Genomic DNA, 24,506 nt, shown 5'->3' with positions numbered 1-24,506 from the left:
ATCCGTATGCGCCGCGCGCGCGCACACACACACACACACACTTACACGTTTTTCATTCAAAATTTTGAAATGCTCATTAGAATATGTAAATGGGAATAATAATCTCGTTATTTTTTTATTATTAATAAAATTAAGCAAGTGATAAGTAACATTCGTTATGAAACATTTCAGTCCATTTGTTAACCTCACAGTCAATAGTATGAATTACAAATAGTTTTAATCTAAAATACGTTTGCACAAAAATGTTAAATTTTTCTGACAATAAAAATGAATTCATAACTAAAATTAATGATACTTCAAATAATAATCTGGATAAATAGCCTAAATTATGTAAACCAATATTTTATTAAATAAATTTGTTCAAAAAAACAAAAAAGATGCAGGTAACTTGCTTTCAAATTCCTTATTTATTGTTTTGCAAGTAGATATGAACACGACGTCGTTGGTTAGAAGTGTGTACGATACGTTCCTGTGCGAATATAAGATATACCGAGTACTCACGGAAAAGACCGATCATTGCTAGGTACATCCATGATCCCTACGAACGGCTTACAATTTGTCTTTCCGTGCACGTACTGTAATGTGATGTTTAATCAAGTTTGAACTGTTTTTAATTTTGTGTCAGCATGTGAAAGGTAATTGTTATTCTTTTCATAATTTTCTACTGTACATTTATTTACTACTAGCCAGGCTATTGAGCTAATTTACGTATTGATGTTATAATCGATTTAGATTGCAGAACTAAACTGATTTTTTTTCGCTGTCTGTTTTTTCTCTTTCCCTCTCGTTTCATCTAATAACGTCTTATTCAACATATTTGTATTTTAGCTTCGCATCATGTATGTAACAATTCTTTTAAATAATATGTATTTGTATTTATTTAGGTATTTATATGTACATATAGGTATATATATTTTGATTAAGTATTGTTACCAATGTGTGTGTTCAGTTGTTACATTCTCTGCTGTTGTATATAGAACATTGTATAATAAAAAAAGGTATTGCAAATGGTGTCTAAATTTTGGATCTCATTTAAAATTTTTCTTTGAAGATTGCTTGGTTCAAAAATTCACATAAACCAAGGTACGTATCTGGATATATGTTAATCTGCTCTGCTTAGGATATCTTATATATTACTATTACTTAATTCACTTAAAAATTAACATGAACTTTTGTAAGGTAACTTATATTAACAGGGGTATTGATGCTAATAAATTATTATGAAAATTACAAAAGAAGGGGTGATCCCCTCTATTTACTCATGACTACTTTGTGAAAGATTCATTACAATGAAAAATTCTTCAAATTAATTAATAAAGATTAAATAACTTTTTAAATTCCATCTCCAACCGAAAACAAAAATTGGGCATGATCGTGACCCATTTGAGAACTCATGACTATATTTAACTCAGATATTTCAATTTTGATTAGCTAAAAGATCAATTACCAACTTTCATTTATCTTTTCTAATTTCTCTTATGTTTTATCACTTTTTTCTATTCATCCTGTGTGTTTTTCTCTTATTTCTTGTGTTCATTTCATTTCCCCTTTTTTGTGGAGGGGAATTGTTCTGAAATTTTCATGTTTTTGATCACTTTTCTAACTTTAATATCTTCTCTTGTTATTTCTTTTACTTTTAAATCTCAAGCTGTTCTTCAAATCATATTTTGTTCCAGTTTATTATTTGCGAAGTGGTCAAATATTTTCTCTGTTAATCAGATATTATTATTCATTCATAAAAAGGTGGTCATAAAATTGAGTATTTTCCATAAATTTATATTCAAGAACATTTCAGTTTATTCATAAAGATTTACATTGGGTTGTATTTTCCAACCTTCTTCAATTTTTGTAGGTGTGAAAATTTTAGAAAAGGTTTTTTTTTGTACTTTTATATTTTTGAACTAAATCCTTATTATGGTGAGATAAACATTCAGAGGCATATAAATCTTCTGGTTTTAGTACGGTATTATAATGTTTTAATCTTTCTTATCTGGATAAGGATTTTTTGTTATAAAAGGCTTTAGTTAATGCTTAGGCTTTGTTAAGTTTCATTATTCTGTCTTCATGGTATCTTTTCTAGTCCATTTTGTTTTATTATTTTATCAAGGTTTTGAATATATTGTCTTTTTCTATTTCTCCTATTTCTGTTTTTAAAAGTTTTGGTGCAGATTTAAAATTAGTAATATACTTCATTTTTTGCTGGAATTTTATTTATTTTATTGTTTAAATGAATCAAGTGTCTATGTTTACTAAAATGAATAAAATGACAGTAGCATAGAGTGCCAATACGTGAAGATGTTTGATGTTGATTTACATTTTCACCATTGGGTTTTCAGTATGATTTTTCCTGAGTTCCAAGGATTACAAAACGATCTAGTTGTAAGAAAATTGATTCTACTACTTTGTCTACCATTGCAACATCTTGTTAACAATTCATTGTCCTTTTTCCTACTTTCTTGTAACTTATGTAATATAAAGTCACTTTCTGATTTTTTTTTTTTTGTATAAGTTTATTTTTCATACCCAGAATGATGTGTTGTTTTTATTCATTTACTTTTTTAAAGTCGTATTTCATTTACAGCTCTTTTGAAAGGTAATATTAATGCAACTTATCACAAGAAGCTGCTAAAAAAAATTATTTTCCATTTTTATCAATTAGATTTTTATTTTTTTTAATTTTACTGTTTACTTAAATATATAATTTTATAAATATATTTGTTTTAAACACGATGCGATAATACATTAAGCTGCGCTACACATTAGATAAAAACCAAACCTAAATATTTAAAAAAATTTGTTCATAATATTGAAAATATATCAAAAACCAAACCTAAATGTTTTAAAAAAATTATATATTATATCTTGTTAGTTTTTTCTTAATTGTTATTTTGTTTAATGAGATCTCTCATCGTTAATTACATATCTTTCTAACACTAGATGTAAAATTCATGTTTTATTGTTTGCAGTACGTGCAATCTAGTTTATAATAATTGACTTTTGGGAATAACTGTTAATATTTTCAATTTTATATCGAATTTCCATGTGTAAAAATCCAACTGAAATAAGGTTATAAGTGTTTCAGGTATGACTGAGCTATCATAATTGGTCTGGGAAGATGAGACAATGGAATGAATGAACTTATAATTGTGAAAGTATTGGGGAGTCATATATACAGAGTTGATAATATTACATTTTTTTATCAAGAACTGTTTCATGGTTGGGTAGTTTCCCTTTAATCTACACGTTGACTTAAGTACAGCGGGAAAGTTATTCAGCAATAGTTGTATTTTGCAACCATATTTATTTTAACATAATCTCACATTTTTAATTTTATTTTTTTATCTTGCTCTTTATCAATGTCCAACCAACCAGTTCATTTATCCATTTTTTTTTTAGATCTATTCTTGCATTAAAAAGTGCTACATAAATGATAAAATCTAGTTAGACGTGGAATTGAATTACTTTCTATGTGCAACTGTATAGTGTTGAAGAGGTTCAGGATCGTTTGATTATTATCCCTTTAGAAATTAGAAATTTTGAAATGTAAGGATATTCAACCTGTTAATCCATATTGTGCTTATAGGGGCCATCAAAGCCCTTCTAGTAACAAACGTTTTGAGTCCTGTTGTTCACTTGGTAACCTAGGTTCTTATTAGTTAACAAAAATTGAAATTCTTTTGATGAATGAACAACATGTGATACAAATAAAATTTATTTTTATGATTATTTTTTACATTACTGTCTTTTCATGTCATTTTTAAAGAAAACTGTTGATAATAAGCCCTAAAAAAAAAGTTTTTAACTTTTTGCTCATGAGCAAAAATCAAAAAGTAGCAGGATTAAATTTCATGAAACTTGCATTGGAAAGTAATATAACAATCAAAATGCCTAAAATTTATAATAATGTTGGTAGAAATATTTGTTAAAACTTCAGTAGTTTGCTTGCTAAAAATTTGTATTAGACAGTTTTAGAAAAAAAACTGAAACAATTTTCATAAAAAACATTTTTCTTAATTTTGACCAAATAACTCTTCCTTATATAACAAAAGTTAACAAAAAATACTTTTTATACCCATTTGATTTTATAAAGTGGCTATTTGGTAATTAATCTATGCCTTATATTCTATGAGTATATGATTGTAGAATGAGTACCAACCAGATAAAACCAGACACTCTTACTAGTTTATATTTTTACTGTCGTACAAGTATTAAGACATGTAGTGTTTTAAATAGTTCTTTGATTTTTGTTATAGTAATTGGAAATTATTAAACCTAAGAAATTTTCATTTATCTGCAAAAAATTGCAATCTGATTTTTTGGAACTGTAAAAGTCAACAAATTTGATAAGCATCCAAAATCCCATAACCCTCAATTTCCAACAGAATTACGATGAAGAAACATCAAAATATATGAACCATTCTTTTTCAGAATGACTTCTAATTACAGAGAAAATAAAAATTTAATGGTGTGCAAAAGGTTCAGGCCCCTTTGCTCACCAAGCCTATTGTTTCTAATAGCCTCTTAAATTAAAAGAGAAGTGTGCTGCATTATTCGGATTATCATGTACTAGACTCTATGACATCGGTAGCATCTCTGCCTTTCATCTGGAAGGTTCTGAGTTCAAATCTTAGGTTCATCATTTTTCTTACACTAAAAAAATTAATCTGTGATGAGTAACTGTAACTGGGCGTTTAACTGTAATTACAAAAATAAATTCTTTATTATAGAAAAACCTGTTCTAGTCTTAAGGGACAAAAAACTGGGTCGTAAACATGTGATGCATTTTTAATTTCAACTGCCCTAGACCCTCTGATCTCTCTTAATTAACATAAATTAAAACTATTGTGGTATTTGAACAGTTCTTTTTCAAAATACACTTTATGATTAGGAGAAAGCATGAAACTTAATGGTTTCATGAAAAAAACTAATAGTTCTATTCCTTTTACTTCTAATCTCCCCACCCCCTTAAAATACAAAAATTAATTATTTTGATATTCAGTTTATTCTTCCTCAAAACATTTTCTACATTCAGTGACAATCATGAATATTGGTATATTCAGTATTTGGTCTCTTTGCCCCAAACTAAAAAAAAAGTTGTTAAAAAAAATTATGTTATATCTATTTGGTCTTAAAAATATTTTTTTGAAAATAGAATATATACTCCTTCTAAGAATAGATGATATACGATGACTAACACCTGTGGAAACTGGTGAAACTGAATATTCCTGCTAGTAATATCATGACTCAGCATTTTTGTTTGCTCAGGGTAATAACAGGAGCTACTAAGTGACACAGAATATTTTTAAACTTTTGAAAAGGTTAGTTTTCCTGAATAACATAGACTATAGAAAAATTAAAAATCCCTTCTATTCCTTTTACTTTTATCACCTTTTTTACTCCACCCATGACAATCAATTACTAAATATCATTAAAAAAAAATTTAATTTTATTGGAAAAAAGTTTATCATATCATCAAACTCTTGGGTCTAACCTTTTGAATCCAGGAGCAGATAATCACCCAATCTGATAATTGTCTATGCTCAATGGTAAATCCATTGGAAAAAATTGAAATATTGTAATATATGAACATCTTATACTTTTGGAACCTGTTCTACCTTTTGGTAAATGGGGAAAACAGAATACTTGGTGACAATAAAAGAGATTGTGGATTAATTTCCACCCTGGCCATCTATGAATAGTTCATTTCCAAGTCACTTTGATTAAAAATAAGGATATAAATAAATCAATTGCAATATTTGATTGTTTAAGATATGTCATTTCTTTCTGAAGCTTAAAAAAAAAGAGCAGTATTATAGAGTCTGAGCTCCTACATTTCTGAGCATCATATATCATTGGTCTCCTCCTCAGAATTTGAACAAAATTCAGAATAATTAACATGTTTGAATTTTCTTCCTCAAAACGTGTATAACATGCAGAGAAAAGTTACAACTTGATGCCAGTGGTGTTATAAAGCTTTGACAATTGAAGTACATGAAGTATGAGTATTAAAGATATATACAATCACTCAGATGAAAGCATTGTTAGCTGCTAGTAATTGATAAGTATGAGTGTCATTTTTGATAATGAAATTCTACATAATTATATATATGGGATGTCTGCAGAACATCTAAAAGTTAATATTTTTGTCCATTTTGGTTAACTTTTAACTGTTTTTATTTTTTTTTTGTTTTTTTTTTTTTTATTTAATTTTATATCTTGAATATTTTATTCACATTTTATCTGGTGTTTTTAATTATTGTACTTAGTGATACCTATCTGATGATGAAAAATATTAATATATTTATGGGCATAGCGAAACACTCTTGATAAAATTTTCAACAAAATTATTCTAATTCTCAATATATAATACACATTAAAAATAAATCTTTTTTTCCTATATATTGTTAGGATACATTTATTACCAATTACTTTAATTTGATCTGTATTTGCTTGCTGTCTGTTGTGCAAGAAAATTTTATCAAATTTAAAAAAAAAATTGTAGAATGATGAAATTTTAACTTTATTATGAAATATTCACAGGTTTATAAACCCTCTTCTACACAAACACTACAATAGTTTTGTTGTAATCAACTGTAATATTTATTTTATTCATTTAATGGGGATATAATCTTAATAAGAATTTTCAAATTATGAAGATTAAAGTAAATATAAGATTTTAAGACTGATTTTGACATAAATACATAAGAAATAAGATAAATCTTTTTTTGTTATTGTATCCTCAAGATATAATTCAGCAAAACATTTAAAAATAATAAAATGATGTGACAAAATAACATCCAATTTGATACAATTTATCGGGAAAAAGTTTCTTAAATCTGAAATGGATTACAACCAGTTAAATTTTCTGTATAATTTCTTGTTGAAAATGCATTTTAGGGAAATATTTCAAAGGATAAATATTAAAAATTACATACTGATGTGAATTAACCATCAGAAAGTTTTAATCCATATATTTTCCTTCTTCTTCAGTGGAAGGATTAATTTTCGCATTGCTGACCACTAGTAAATTTTAATTTATCAGTGAACAAAATTTACCATTGTAAATGTTTTTTTTTTGGCTTGAAAATTTAAAACTAGGAGATTGTTATATGATGAATTTAGTACTTGATTTTTACTGGTTTATTTTTTCCATATAATATATTTTTCCTATGAGTTTATAATTTTTGTATTGTTTGAGCATGTTATTGACTTTTAGGTGTTTCTTGTCCTGAATTAATTCAACAAAGGATGTTAATTCTGTTGTATTTTATGTTAAAATACTTGTAGTGTTCTATATATCTTGTATTGTATGTGTCAAAATTATCACAATTGTAATTTAGTTCATCAACAGCAGAGAAAGTAGTATTTGTCAATATTGTTATTGATAGCGTACTTACTTAGTTTTTCTATAGTTTGTTTGTTCTAAAAACGACAGAATATCTTTCCTTTCTGAGAATTTTGGGAATTTTTTTCTTAGTATATTAGTTTGATGAATTTGCCTTTAACATCTACTTTTTTACAAGTATTTTGGATAGTTATTGAAAGCAGCTTTCTTATTATTTGTGTAGTGCTAAATATTTTATGGTGTTTAAATAATTGCATGGTGAATTTAAAACAAGTACCTTGAATTGTGTTAAAGATAAATCTAATGAGTGTACAGTGCTATCAGCAACAAGTTAATACTAACAGCAACCCTTTATTTTATCCTTCCCTTGAAGAAGGGAATAATTAGACTCATTTAAAGATTTTAACAATATTAGATATCAAATATGAAAGAGAGTTTTAAAAGTTACAGTTTCTACTCACTTATAATGAATAAACATATATAAAGTATTGTTTAAGAAAATATAATTTAAATATTTTTCATTATTTTAACTGAGGGTGCCCTTCTAGAAAATAGGTAAGAACTGTAACCCAGAAAACCATTAGATATATTTGCCGATACAAAACTAACATAATAACATTTAAACTGACTTGTAGCAAGCAAAGTTGTCATTGATACCTAAATATTGTATTACCTGTCCTTTAATGTTATGTGGATGAGGTTAAAGTCAAAGTAAAGGTATTATTATTATTATTTTAATTGAATCTAAGTGTACATCTTATTAATTTACTTCAGTTATTGAGGTTCAGTTGATACATCTTTGAAATACTTGAACAAAGTTTTTGATTGCTCCTCTGACTCCAGTTAATATTAACACTTTTAGCAGAAAGAAAAATTATAAATTAATTGTTTATATTTAACACTTACTTGAAATAAAGGACGTGCTGGTGAACCCCACAGACTTTTATCTAGCCTCTTGAAAATATTTTTTGCTGTGATCCATGGTATGAAATCCGTTTCATTATACAAATATTTAGTTAAATCCATGGCTATATTGATATCTGAGTTATTTGATAATGCTAATGCAAATGAATCATCGATTAATGCTGCTCGATTCAGTGGATGTATTTTTGCAAATCCACCATTAGTCATGTAATCAATAATTAAAATCCATGTTTTTGGATCATAATTGACTCTATAATAACCTGAAACATTTTATAAAACTGAAATCAGTAATCTGTTATTTAAAGTTTGTGAATTTTGTAATATCAGTAACATAATAAAATAATTTTATTATGTTACTGATAACATTTATTGATGTATTATTCTTAGTTTAAATCTCAACCTTATGTATGATATATTCCGTACTTGAGATCTGGTATATATATATATATATATATATATATATATATATATATATATATATATATATATATATATAAATATAAAACAGGAAAAAATATTTAGATCCAAATAAGTCACTATGCAAATAATATAAATAAATATAAATATGCAGATAAAACATTTAGATCACAGAAAATAACCCATATTAAAAAAAAAAAAAAACATAACCTAACTAATCATATGTACAAGAATATTGTAAAAGTCCATGTACAGTGACACACTGGTAAATTACACCAGTGCAAAACTCTACATCCAATACTGTTAGACTAATCCAATACTGTTGTAAGTAGTAATTTCATAATATTGTAAAATGGTTATTTTTATTTGAAGAATTATAATATGGAATATTTGTGATCTAAATATTTTATCTGTGTATTTATATTTATTTCTATCATTTGCTTAGTTACTTATTCAGATCTGAATATTTTGTGTTCCTGTTATTTTAATATTCAACCAAGAAGTTATCATTTGTAATATATATATATATATATATATATATATATATATATATGTATAAGATGTATATATTTTTTTTAAATATTCTTGAGAGTAAAAATGACATGTCATTTTTAGTTTTCTCATACATGCATTATTTTATATATTGACTTATCATAACCAAAGTGCTTGTTGGTAACTGGCCATGAATCATAAAGAATTTGAAAAAATGATGTGACCAAGAAAAATACACATTTCATATAAGATTTACTTGAGAGATTGAGTAATTAAGTTATTTCTCATTGTCTTTTTCACTGACCTGTATGCAACATTTCTTAGTATGCCAAGTCCACCAAAATATAGGTGCTATAGAGTCTTACAAGTGACATATCACTGCTGGAGTGATTGTTAGATAAAAATTTTAATTTTTTCTTCATGCTTCTTTTTAGTAGGGATTCAGCCAATTTTTATTCCAAGTTAACAAGAAACAACACAATCTTCTCTTTTCATCATTTATATAACTTCTTTTATAAAGATTATAATGTAAAATTCTGAATTTACTTTCTGAACATTTTTTTCTTAATTTCTCCTTATATGGAATAATTTTAATAATTATATGGAATAATACTTTAATTAGTATTTAAAATGTAGAATTACATTATCATATATTGATTGAGAATCCTATCATCTGATTTTCCTTTTTTAATACACCCAGAATCTGCATTTATAAATTTTATTTAAGATTTAAATTATAAATTCAGTATCAGACACTATTTGACATTCCCCTCCAAGTTTCTATTATTATGTTGAGATTCTTTCCTTTATGAACGAGGTGAATAATTTCATTTTCCCATAAAAATGTTATTACTACATTTTTGAAAGGTGATAACAGTGAGACACTTCCAAAACACATTTAGATAGATACCTAGTTTATATCTCAGAATACATAATACCTCTTCCACTTTTACTATGTTTATGATCTGTTTCTCATCTGTCTTCAAATTTATTGAGCATTAATCCTCAATTGTTTTTGTTTAATGATATTTCTTTCTTTCTCAGTACATTATTTAAAATAAAATAATAAATATTATTTTGTTTATAATTACAATTTTTTTCAGTTATACTCGTGTAATTTCGGATGATATTTAATTATTTATTAATAATAATATCACACATAATTTTTAATGTGAACACATTATAGAAAAACTTTAATAAATAAGAAAGTTGTTTTCCTTAATTATTAAAATTTTGTTTAGATAATGATAATACAGCAGACTAAAGCTAAGCAGAAATTTACTGTACATTAACCCTTAACTGGTCATGTCAGGTCTATATGACCCGAGACTCTATTTTATATTTAAAGTTTAATATTTAAAATAAACTACTTGACCCGATGCGACTAGTTGTGTTACACTATTGCTAGAGATTTTCTTAAAACTTTAGGCCACATTTTAGTAAAAAATTTACTTGTTAAAAGGTACCTCACGGGAAACCCAAAAAAAACTTGAACTCTGAAAAACTCTATTATTTCCAACTCTGAAATAATAAATTTAAGAAAAAATGTATACAAATATACTGTTCAGGACATCAATTTGACACTCAGGCAAATTGTGAATTGTTTACTTGTAGATGTTCGGCTAAGTTCAAATATTTTTATTTGAAAACCGATTTACAGATGTGTCGTAATTTGTCTTCAATAATCAATCAATCAGGAATAATTATATTTTTACACCACTAAAGTCCAACTAAAATGAAGATCTTTATTTTTTACAAGGTTTTGTAATTTCTGTTTTTCTTTGATTATTTTGTTTTAAACAAGGAGATATTTATTTTTATTTGAATAAAAAAGTTTCTTTTTCGAATATAAGTGTTCATTTCTTTTTAATTCGAATTAATTTATAAATTTAATTTACGAATGATCGGGTCATAGTAACCGACGCGACTAGTAACGTTATAAAAAGAGCGTGACCAGTTAAGGGTTAAGTACTGGTGTTTTGTACAATACTGTGTAAAATAGAATAGTAAAATTATTAATAGATAAAAATTATTTATTTACTTTTTAGATAGATGTTTTTTACACAATTTAATAAATATAAACTGTTTGTGTGTGTGTGTGAGTGTGTTAGCGCGCGCATGTTATTTATTTATTTATTTGCAGATACTATTCCTTTGCAGATAGAATTGATTTCAAAATCCAGATAAGAATCATTAACTTTTTTAGAACAAAAAAAAGGTTTTAAATTATTTTGAATTTTAAACAATCTTTTATTTTATCAAAAAAGCTTTTCAATATTTTTATTTTATTTTCTTTTTATATTGAGAAAAATTATACCTATGAAATACTCAGGATTTTTAAATTCAATTCGGTGCAAATGAAATGAAAAAAATGGATTTTCAAATGCTTTTTCAGTTGACAAAATTTCTAATAATATTACAGTTTTATGTGACTTAATATCATGTTACCATCACCACCTAACCATTATTTTGTAATCATTTCCTTCTTTATTCAGTCCATTTTACCAAAGAACCTTGCGTGTATCATCAGGAACATGTATACCAAAGGTTGAGAGAAGCTTATGGAAATTTGTAGTTAACAGTTTAATTTGGTTTTTGTTCTTTACTTCTTTCATCATTCTCCTAATTTTTTTTCCTTTTTTTATTGTTATGCATTTCTTAATATCTGTTTAATTGTAATTAAATGTTAATCATAATAATTGTTAAATTAATTATGATGAATTGTAAAACTACTAGTTTACAAGAGGATTCTTTAAGATCCAAGTATATTCTTGGTACAAGTGTGTTTAATATAAATGTGTATACTGATTTTCTGTGCTTTCAGTTAAAAAAGTGGGGGATATTATACTATTTGAATAAAAGAATAATAATTGTATATTTACCTGTTGATTGTATATTTAATATGAACCATTCATTGCTCTTTAAATCAAGATTTAATTCATGTTCTCTTTGATTAAACCATTCCCGAGGTTTTGTATCATTGAAATTTAATTCTGTTGATGTAGTATATGACAATGGAATCCACCATTTTATATTTACATCAACGTCTTCGTTTGTATAATGTATGTCATCTTCAAAGAAACGTTTCTAGAAATATTAAGTAAATAAGTAAATATTTTATTCACAGTATTACATAATGTAAATTTTATAGATTTCAAGAGTAGGTTGGTGTGTTACTCCTTGCATAAAAAAGAAACCTCAGTATTTGCCCAGAAGGATGATGGAAATGGATCTGTATAATCATGGAATAAAAAATTAATAAATAAAAAAGAGAAATGTCATAGAAGTAATAGAAAAACAAAATAACATAGCTGTTTGAAAGACATTGTTGAATGTATGTTATTTGTACATGTTAAATAAGGACATATAGCAAATTCAGATTTTTTTGAAAACATTGTTTCACTTAAAAACACAATTTAACTGAGAGTATATTTTTTAAATGGAATTGCAAAAAAAAAAATGGCAGCAGAATCACAATAGACTCTTTTTCAGACTGAAGTATTGACCTGTGTTAAAATAATTGTTTTGCCTTAAGTCATAGAAGTATACTTTGACATTTTTTTTTTAAATAACATTTTGCAGAATTAGTACTGAATGTTTGGGACAGTATTTATTCCAAACATAATTGTTTTTTAGTACCTGTAAATTCATATTTATGGATATCAATATTTATGAGATGTTTATTTGTTGTCCTGAATTTTTTTTCTTTTTGAAGGCTTTATATTATCCCATAGTATAATAAAGGTGTAATATTATTTTCAAGATATAATAACATCATTCTGGAGTATTTAAATGAAATTTAAAGTAAAAGTTATATATTTTTATCCTTACAGCAGATTAATTTTTCTCCAAGCGTACTAGTGGAATATTATAAACAATTAAACTAGTTGTTACAAAAATAATGTTTGTCAAACATCATTGTTTGGTAACTTGTTGTAGTGCTCCAAATTAATTAAAGCCAATAAAAAATAATTGCTAACCTCTGTAATGTAGAAGTAGAGTTTCTTGTCTTTCATTCTAAGTTTGAATCCAGGTCAGACTTGACATTTTTCAAATACATTTGATCTTGATAACTCAGATGCTTGGTTCCCTTGGATCCCAAAGGAACCAGAAATTACTTTGAGTTATATGTATAATTTGAATTATACAGGTTAATTATCAGACTATTTTATCTAGTAGAAGTTATAAATTATTTTAAGATACCAAAATGTTAATAAGCAAACTTCAAGGTATAGAAGCAACATTTTTTGTGCTGTATTGTATTGTCTTACAGCAACTACAAATCTATAAGTACTGTACTGTTCATTAAATGATTATAAAACAACTTCAATTTACACATGGTTTTTTGACTTATATAGGTAACTCCCCCCTACCCCTTTCATAGGTTCCCTTCCATGGATGAAACCTTGACCTGGTGAAGGGGTTTATAAGTATATAGATCAAGGATAGTTTGAACTACACCATCGAGAGCTTATACTCATCCCAAGCCCTGTAGGGGAAGACGATCCTAGTCCTTTGCTGCCTTGTGACAATCCCAGTCGCTGCACCACCTCTGTTCCTAGTCCTGATGGGCTTTACTGGAGGTAGTTTTTTAGACCTTCTAAAGCTGATAACGAAACACATTCATTAGTTTGGTCTCCGTCAGAATTCCACTGATGCAAATACCTTTGTAAACATTTCCATTAGTGTATTTACACAAATTACTATCACCTTCATATGGCCTCTTCCAACCACAACCATCTTCCATAACTTACAGTACTCAACTATCAAATTAACGTATTCACAATCCCCGCGCATTCCTCTTAACACTGAAGGTTTTATACAAAAACTTGTCCTATACTTAACCTCAAAAACACTATACACTCAGATCATGATGAGTTTTTATACCCCAAAAATACTATCCTCAAACCAGCAAAACAACATATGTTTTGCTGGTTGTCATTGCTCAAACGCAGTAATGACAATTTTGTCCTAAAATTTAATTTACTCAAAGTCCTCTTGATTTACTTAAAAATCAAGAAACATATTCACAACTTTAATAAGCCTCTAATGAAAACATACCCTATCTCTCTGCTTTGGTATGCTTTTGGGAGCAAAGTCAATACCTACACCCTCCCACACTACAGCTTTATCACAGAGTTCTCCACGCATCCATTCTCATCCTAACACAAAATATCTCAACTAACCAAGGCTCAATGCCAAAATGCCTATCTTGGAGCTAAGGCATTGAAGCTTATACTTCTAGAAGGGTCACTCATTGCAGACTGGTCAAAGTGGAGGTCTGAGATTAATATGATCCAACATTTGCCAACCTGCAATATATCAGCATGGTAGTCCATTCCTTCTACATGACACAAAAACGTCAAATACGGCTCTCATTTCCTGCAGGCCCTAAGGTATCTACTAATGGCAGCAGGGAAACCTGCTTGAAGGTAGAGGGTGCTAAGAATCGCTGGTTTAAAACAGGCTGACAATGGAATTCGGATATGGGGGTGCTTAACATTCGAGCAATGAACAGTTGCCTGACTGTGCAAATTATTGATAAAACTTAGCAGTATTAATTGGGATGTTATAGGTTTATGTGAAGTATGTTGAAAATGTGGAGACCTAGTTGTACTTGACACAGGGCATTTACTCTTCATCCTTGGTACTGGCGATGGACGATGTTGGGGATTTGGATTTCTTGTCAGTCAAAATATAAAAGATTCAGTAGTAAAATTTGAAGGTATATCTGACACAGTAGCTCATTGTATAATTCAACTAAACAAACATTATGAGCTTAAAATCATCCAAGCTTATGCACCAACAATAATAAGCTGCAATGATGAGGAAAATGAAGAATTTTATGATGATATGCATTATGAAAGACAAAGAAGAATGCCATTACAAAATCCTTATGGGTGATTTTAATGCAAAAATAGGAAAAACAAGAATTTGTGAAAATTCATATGGCCTACTTGGAAGTGGATAATGAAATGGCAGGGATGATATAACTAGTGAATTTTGCAGGACACAAACTCTATAACCTAAACTCATTCTATAAGAAAAAATGCAGTTGAAAATGGATGTATGAAAGCCTTGATGGCTACGTGAGTGAAACTGATTACATCATGTTGAAGAATAACATAGTAATATGCAATTGTACTGTTCTCAATCACATCGATGTTAGAAGTGACCATAGAATGGTCAGAGCTAAAGTGAAAATAGATTTAAGAAAAGAATGCGAAAAAATTATAAAAACTTCAAAAAAACTAAAATAAACACTGATAGGAAAATAAGAGCTGTTTTGAGCTTAATTTATCAAATCACTTCTCTCATTTTCTCAGTTGCAAAATTTATAAGATATAGACATATCAAAACACAAAGGAAGGAATTATCAGCAGTAAACTTAATTAGCTAAGTCTATAACACCATCAAACAAATATCGTTAAGTTTCAAAAATCTCAATTGAATCTATTAGTCTAATGAAAAAATGATGCACAGTGAAAATTCAGGAAATTTTACAAATATATTGGAATATGTTGAACTTTGTAAGACCATAAGGAAATACATCCAGGAAGAAAGGTGTCAGTTTAACATGACACTGGTGCAGAAGATGCTGGAAGAAGGTAAGGGAATTAATAGAGCAAAACATAAACTGGTGAATAAAAAAACAAAATTTTTGGTTTAATATCAGAAGATGGTTCCATATGCAGCAAATATTAGAAATAACAGAAAAAGTTTGCTCTAGTCTTTGTAAAATCAATTAAAATTAAATATCTTTGTAGAAGAAGAAGCATGAGACGTTTTAGTAGAAGAAGTAACACAGGATTTAGAATCAATGAAATGCTGCTGAGATGTTGAAAAAAGTTTTTTTTCAAAACAACGCACACAGCACTTGTAAAACTGTGCCTCAAAAATCAAAAGATTCTGAATGCATGTAAAACTGCCAAAGAAATTTTTTTACACAAAAAAGGAACTCAAGAAGACCTGAAGAATCATTATCAAACAGTCTCCTTTCAGTTATCTAAAAGGTTTTTACCAAGTTAACAACAAAAAGAATGCTAACAACATTGAATGAATCACAACCAAAGGAGCATGCAGGCTTCAAAAGTGGTTTTAGCACAATGGATCACAGATTCATATTGTTCAGCAAGTAACAGAAAGACATGCCCCTAACAGAAATACATGTATCATGCCCCTAAGTATACCTTTTATTGATTATGAAAAGGCATTTGACTCTGTTACAATTCAAAATGCAAGTCGTAATAACTGCATTGCATAACCAGGGTTAAACACAGTCTACATAAACTTGCTACGATCAATATACTTTAATGAATCAAAATCAAGAAGGAAAAGCTCATGCTCTTCTCAGTCTGGTGGTTGGTGGTTGAGGTTTAATCATTATTTTTATTTTTATTTTACTTTTATTTTTTAGCTGTTGATTAATTCTCCAAATAAAATCACAGCTTGTATATGGAAATATGAAAAATTACAAAAATGCCATGCCTAATCAGGATTTGAAGCCTGGGCCTTCTGGATGAAAGGCTGAGATGTTCCACTCTGCCAGAGAGGTAATGGAGTATTTGCCATGTTTCAGTTGCATCTTCTTTATCTGGTGTTGTTATATAAAACATCCTGCCCAATAAACTTAGCACTCCCAGTGTAAGTCTGAAGAAGGTAGATTTAGAGTGAAATCTAGTGAGATTCAGAAAATTTTATTAGCTTTCAACTTAAAGTACAATTTAAAAACTATTCTTTATTAATTAAATTGAGTATATATTCCGTATAAGTGAGTTATTGTTACATTTTTATTTTTTACATCTATCTCAAAAATTTCATATGACCTGAATTGGTTTGCATTAACTGAAAATCCAACTATTGAAATTTTGAGTAATCTACAATTTAGTATAAAATACTATTTAAAAAAAAATTAGCACTTTGATCTACATTGTGGCTTTTTTCTTTCAAATAATCCTGATCCTGGTAATAATTTAGCTTATTTCATCATCATTAAAATATCTCACTCAAATTAGTACCTTATGTAATGAAATTATTTTAATATTTAGTAACAATATTTACCTGAGTAAGAATCATTTTATCTGATTTTAATGAATCATTTCTCTTTCTCTCAACTTTGACTACTGCGAAACCTTGTCCATAAATATACTTTAACATTATCTCTCCTATTTCTGCTGGTAATTCTAATTCTGGATGTTCATCCATAACTTCTTGGAAACTGTCAAGTAACTCATCATCTGTCACTGAATTCAGCATACTAAAATAAAATAAGTAAAGATACTATTTAAGTAATATATAATTACAAGTTAAATTTGATTAATTAATTGTAAATTAATAATTTAATTAGGTTAGTAGTAGCATAAGAATTTGTATGATTACACTCTCTTCTGTATACTAGTAGTTCATGTAATTTATTTTTGTTTTTTTAATATTAATTATCAAGCTACTTAATTATGTATATTATCACGTTGTAATTATACATATATTTCATTCAATTATGGGCTGACCTGTATTATGTAACATTACTAATTGCTACAAATATAATATGAAAGTATAAAATTATAATATGAAGTATAAAATAATTTTATTATAATTCATAATAATTACAATGCTCAGTGTTATTTAATGTTATGACCTGCAGAGCTTTCTTTTTCTGTTTAGCCTCTGGAACCATCATAAGGAATTATTTCAGAGGATGAATGAAGATGATATGTATGAATGTAAATGAAGTGTAGTCTTGTACAGTCTCAGGTCAACCATTCCTGAGATGTGTGGTTAATTGAAACCCAACCACCAAAGACCACTGGTATCCACAATCTAGTATTCAAATGACCTACAGAGCTGATCATATATGTAATTTCAGCTATTGCTATTTGAATTAGGCAATTTATATATATTTCTTATCTTTTTATTTTCAAGATTTTTAATTTCTTCCAAGACATTACAAGTGTTGTACAACAGTTAGGTTATACACAGATGCAGTTTATTATCTTGTTCAAAATATTAATATGGTTAGTTACTCGTATCTAATTACTGTTGTTTTTGGTGGTTTATGTTTTGTGTAATATTACATTTTATTAACACAGTGGTGATTATGTTAATATATATATATATATTCATAAGTGAATGTTCAAATATAAAAAGGAGTTTCAATATACAATTGATTGAGTACAATGTGGTAACTTCACACTATATTTTAATGTAGCTTCCTTTTGTTACCACTTGTTCTAGCAATTTGAAAGCTTGTTTATCCCGGATGAAATCTTTTGATTGTATTATTAATACTTATAAAGTGTTAATGATCTTCTCATTTGAGAAGAATTTCTTCCCTTCTAAGAATGGGATAAATAGTTGATAGTCCAATGGCACTATGTTTAATCTACATGGAAAATGGGATATCATATCTTTTGAATTCTCATACTGTTACCATAGTTAGAGTGGCATTGTGACAAGAAGCATTATCCTTTGAAGGAAGTAGACCAAAGACTTATTCTTATAATTTCAAGTAATTGTTCTTTATTTTGAGAAAATTCAAATAGAGTAGTCCCTGTGGATCAGAGGAGGTTTCTGTTATTTCCCAAGTGAATTTTGCCTTTTCAGGTTGAGGTGAGCTAGAGTACTGCCGCAACATGGTTGTTTGATTTTAAACTCGAAACATCACGCTTCTGTATCTGTACAGATTTGAGTCTAAAAATTGGTGCAGAATTTATGTCCAGAAAGTAATCTTTCTTTGTATTCCTGTTACAAAAACCAGGTTCCCCACCTTAGTTTACTTTATTAAATTTGAGTTGATAGCCTTACTATTATTACTATTATTTTTCAAATATTTCAAAGGTTTTTATAACAGTAAATTCATAATTTTGTTAAATAATTACTTCAATTTTAGGTTTTTCTTCACTGATTGAAATTCTTGAGCAATGACTGCACGGTTTGTTTTCATCTCTTTCTGAATGATTCACACCAGTCAGTCTGAACTGAGAGACTCCTGCTGTGAAGTAATTTTTATACCTCATATAAATCCTAAGTGGAATGTATTTCATTTATTAGAAGTTCATTGCATAGTCCTATAGTGTATTTTTTGCTGAAAGATATTGACTACACCTGACACAGTGAAGAAAAAGTGCAGCTATCTATCAACTTTTGGCAAGTTCAAATACATATAAGGGTTTATCTAAGTCATGTTTACCTACTTTCATGTTTGCTTATCTTCACTTAATATAAGAACATGGCATGAAAATTTCTGCTCACATATCATTCACCCTCATATTTTAAACTGTGAACAATTAGTGTTACATTTATGGGGTTCAAACCTGAGGAGATCTACCTTTTGTTTAGCAGTTGGCTCCTCTGACGACTAAGCTTTCATTTATTTTATTTATTAGTATTCAGAAAAGTTAATTTTTTCATTCAGGTAGTTGAAAACTAATATCACTAAGCACAGTGACATTAGTTTTTAAATAGTTTGAAGTATTCAATTATTATTGCTTCAATAAATAATGCAATTAATGTACTGGAAAAATATTAATTATCAAATCAGTTACAGATCAATTGGATAATTCTATGAGGAATATCTCTAAAGACCGCTGGGAAATCTCTCCTTAAAGTTGAAAATTAAAGGATCATGTATTTAAACTGGTTTACACATAAGTATTGATAGTAATGTGCTATCCTCATGCGGGGTTAAAATTCTATTGGAATGTTATATAATGTTGTAGATATTTCTCCCTACTTCCTAAAGATAGTCTCAAAGTTAACCTTTGGGTGGATTTGTTAGTCATATTCTATGATTCCTCCTTTGGGTAGATAGATCATCCCTTCCTTTTTTTATCACTGAATCTTTCTTTCCTGTTTTAGATTCTTTTTGTTCAGTGTAGTGGTACACAGCTTGCTTATGAATCTGTTGCAGAGGACTCTTTATTTCTTACAGGGAAACAGCCTTAACTTTTGAGTGATATTTAATTAAGTGTGCATTTAGAAGATACAAACAAGTGAAAAACAAAATATCAGTACTTCTGTAAACTTCCCCTGTCATCTAGTTTATTTTCATCATTTTTATCTTTACGTCAAGTATTTTCATTTAGGTTTAATTATAAACAGCAGGTTTTTCCATATTAAGGATTAAATAATTGAGATAGAACTAGATTGTTAGTCGACATCCAAATTTGCTTAATTTGATTCTTTCATCAGTAACATCAACAGATTGAAAATGAACACACAAAAATTATACATATTCAAAAATAAGTTGTATGACCGGTACAAATTAATTTTTTGTTTAATTTTGTTGGAATATAACAATTAAGAGGATCATGAAGAACTGTTTACATAGAGTAAAAATTAAACAACTGAATGTGGATTTCTATTGTTAACAGTCCATCAATCTTTGTAATGAAATTAAAAAAGAAAAACCTGTTAACTTAGTAAAACATATAACTTTTGTTTTATATTACATAAATGGAATGAAGCTTTGTTTTTGTTTGTTCTTTTGTAACTGCTTTGTGTTTTTTGTTTTTTACTTACTTACAAAGTTAAATTCATCTTGGATACTATATTTTTTCATTTCTATATATATATATATATGAGTGTGTGTGTGTGTGTGTGTGTGTGTGTGTGTGTGTGTGTGTGTATGCTTATTTAAGATGAAATATACTTACTACATATTAAGATATTTTTGAATTCCAAGTTGAAATAATTCAGGTGTCATGATATGATAGAGCATTCGAACTAGTGTAGCACCTGTAATAAATAACAATATAGAAATGAATAAATTTTTAGTCTATCTAATTTAAAATGTTTCAGTTGCATCTAATTAATTCTTTGTTATTAGTTTAGAGATATAATATTATATTGTTTATTTCTATTACAGTTTTATTTTCTTTCATTTAAAATATTACAGCCTTTGAAGAAGGAAATGAAGTATCTATATACCTTAAATCAAGCATGCATTAGTAAATATATTACACTTCATACTTAACACAGACTACAAAATTAGGTTAAGAATAGAATACAGTAATTATCAAGTAACAATTGTTTTTATTTTCATGTATTTTCATTTATATGATTTTTGTATTTTCATTGGAGCCCTTTCAATATAGAAGGAATTGGTAATACATAACATAACAGTGATGTTAATAAGATATTAAGAACTTTTTTTTTATTAATAAGAAATTATTAATCTTGGATCTTCAGCAATCCAAGGAAAAACAATATGAGATGTTGGGGCAATAGGTGCTTGAAAGGAGTTAGGAAGAGATGGGAAAAAGATATGAGTAGGTATATGGAACGTGAGAAATTTCTGGAAGTACAAGTTATAATATTTGAAGAGGGTGATGAAAATAAACAGAATGGAAAAGTTAAGTAAGATGGAGGGAAAATGAGAGATTAGCAACAATGATTTTAAAATAATATTTGCAAAGTGTTATATGGAATCCCAGTCTGGTCTATTGCACTGTAGAGGAAGAGAGCCCATGCAATTCTTAGCAAGGTGTATAGAGCTGTCTTCCTTTGGACATGCTGTGAGTACAGGACTGTCTCGGGCAAAGTGGTCAGACTTGCGCCCATGGATCTCCTTGTTTGGAAGAGGGAAGAGATGTACAGGGGAGTGGGTAAGGTAGATGTGGAGGCATTGCTTATCTGCAAATGGAAGGAGAAATGGGATCAGTCAATGAAAGGCAGATGGATCTGCAGACTGATCCCGGACATCCAGAGATGGCTGTGCCAAAAACACAGAGAACTAGGTTACGAGTTGATCCAGTTCCTTACTAGTCACAGATGTTTCAAAGCATACTTGTGGGTGCGGATGCAGATGCTGAGACCCTCTGCAAATTGCAATTACTGCAGGGAGCAAGACACCACGAAACACACGGTGTTTGTGATCGGTTCCTGCGGCATAGGGAAGCATGCACGGGAGAATTCAGCATGCTTCCCAAAGAATATCATTGGGACTATGCTTCAGAATGAATGATCGTGGCATGCGTTGTCTACGGTGCTGGTTAGATCCTCCACACCAAATTGGTGGAAGATGTCCAAGGGTGAATAACTACCTCTCAGTCTCCCTCCCTTGGGGCACGTTTCCAGCACCAAGAGGTCGAAGTTTAAAAAAATATATATACGTATATAAATTAAAAATAAATAATTAAAATGAAATATTAAAAAAAAAAAAAACGCAGGATCCTGACAAGTTTGATGCCACCGGAGTCGCGGATGGAGTGCTCTGATAATACCATAAGGTGGACCTGACATCCTATGTTGCAGAGGAGGAGAGGTTTTAGTGGGTAGGCTTGCAAGGTCCCACACTACTATGGGGTATGAGACCACATGTTGTATATAAAAGGTTTACCCTCCTCCAAAAAAAAAGAAGATTATACATCTATAATATATGTTGAATGTAAAAATTCAGGACAAAGTATTGTGACAAAGATAATATATGACTTAATTAATAATGAAGGATTTCTGTTAAACTTTGTGCCAGTTACTATAATCAAAGGTTCTACCTAATAAGACAGAGCATCTTATAACAACCATTGATACATTAGAGGTGATTTAGTTAGTATAACACTTGACCTCCTCTGTTCTCCTCTGTCACTGATTGTGAAGTTCCCATTTGTGATTGACTGAAAAATTCATTATGTTTTATATTTTAACCTATAATAAATGTATTCAAACCAGCAACCGTCGGTTAAAAATCTGGTGCTTTATCAATTAAACAGGCTTTTCTTAACCTCCTCCTCAAAAATTTAAATATATACTAAAGTTATTTTTTTTTAAAACATGAATTATTTTCTCCGTTTTTTGAAATTTGTATTCTTTTATTTATAATACTGTGTATACACACAAACTTGTTATAAACAAATGACATTATCATTACATCAGCTTCAGTCATGAGTTTTATTTATGTTGCACAGGAATAAGTCACAGATTCCATACATGCATAAAATGAATTTTCATTTTTCAAGTTTAAATAAAGAAGCACAAATCAATACTTTATGGTTGCACTAAATGTAGAAGAGAAATTTGATAAAAATTTCTGATTACGTATGTAAATTTGAAGAACCTACTAGAACAAATATTATCGTGGAAAAATGTATTTTTTTAATAATTTTCTAAAATTATTCAATCAGGTTTTCTTGAAATCTTTTGGTTTTGCAATGCTTGAAGTATCGCACAGAGTTGTGTCCAGGAAATTTATGGGTTTGAAAAAAGGTAAATATCAACAGTCAAAGCCTTATTTTAATAAACTGGACTCCATTGATCACCAAAGTAAAACAGTGTTGCATAAAATTTCACTGCACCTTGTTGGCATTTATTAGTTTTGTTAATGATCATAACTGTTTAAAATTTATTAAAAATAAATAAATATTAGTAATACAAATAATCATTAAAAGTGACAGATTGGTTTTATTTAAATTAACACAAAACGTTTTGGAAATGATGGCATATGCCAATTTTTTTTTTTCCGTAAAATCGTTATGAGATAACATTAATATTAGACTAACATTTACAAAATTGTAAAAATAAATTGATAAATTTAAGAACAAAATATTTTTTTTTATAAGAAATAATTAACATTGTTCATTGAAATCAAGATCAATATTAAAATGTTACTATTTTGCCTATGTTTCTTCTGATTTTTTATTTATTAAAATGGCAACACCACAATGACTGAGATTACATGACATAAACTATTAATCATTCCTCAAAAAAAGACAAAAGCTATTTTCAAGAATAACAAATATCTTATTTAGTAGTGAACTGTTTTCTCGTTGCTTTACTCATTTAGCCAAATACAATGGCATATCAGCCATACAATTTCTATATTTCTAAAGTTAAACTCAAACATTTTTTTTTTAGTTCAACTATTTACTCAAACGTGAACTCTTCTAGCAACAGGGATTGACTGTATAGAGAACATCATTATTCACATGCATCTTCATGTACAATGAATGAATTATACATATAATATAAATTAGGAGATTAATTACCTCCATCTTGTTTCATTATAAAATATTTCATTTATTTTAGGGATTTTTATGTTAATTGATAATTTGGAAGAGATTATAAAATTACTATTTATGTTGTCCACTACTTTGTTTACGAGGTCTTTTCAGAAAATAACCAAAATTTAATTTTTTAATTTTTCAGATTATTGGTTCTTGTTCCCTTCAAAGTACTAACCTCCCCTATTCACACAATTTTCAACGCAGTGTTTCCACTTTGCAAAACAGTTCCAGATAGCTTCATTTGAAATGGACTTTAAGGTCCGTGATGAATCTGGTTTAATGTCATCAATAGTCTCATAACAGCGACCTTTCATTACTAATTTTAATTTCGG

The 24,506-nt window shown here is 28.4% G+C and overlaps 1 protein-coding gene across 2 annotated transcripts in view; it reads right to left on the bottom strand.

Annotated features, from left to right (window-relative positions):
• Window positions 1-24,506, bottom strand: part of LOC142329725 (aminopeptidase N-like) — a 193,826-nt gene that overhangs the window by 26,568 nt on the left and 142,752 nt on the right. For both annotated transcript variants that reach the window (XM_075374460.1, XM_075374461.1), the window contains 4 exons: window positions 20,830-20,911; window positions 17,240-17,435; window positions 12,061-12,265; window positions 8,252-8,529 (listed from right to left, as the gene is read on the bottom strand). In XM_075374460.1, the coding sequence (XP_075230575.1) occupies window positions 8,252-8,529; window positions 12,061-12,265; window positions 17,240-17,435; window positions 20,830-20,911 (761 nt within the window). The remainder of the gene's footprint in view (window positions 1-8,251; window positions 8,530-12,060; window positions 12,266-17,239; window positions 17,436-20,829; window positions 20,912-24,506) is intronic.

Source organism: Lycorma delicatula, chromosome 9 (genome assembly GCF_047948215.1).
Source record: "Lycorma delicatula isolate Av1 chromosome 9, ASM4794821v1, whole genome shotgun sequence".
In the NCBI taxonomy this organism is placed as follows: Eukaryota; Metazoa; Arthropoda; class Insecta; order Hemiptera; family Fulgoridae; genus Lycorma; species Lycorma delicatula.
The sequence above is the reverse complement of the archived record's forward strand: the minus strand, read 5'-3'. Positions and strand labels throughout refer to the sequence as shown.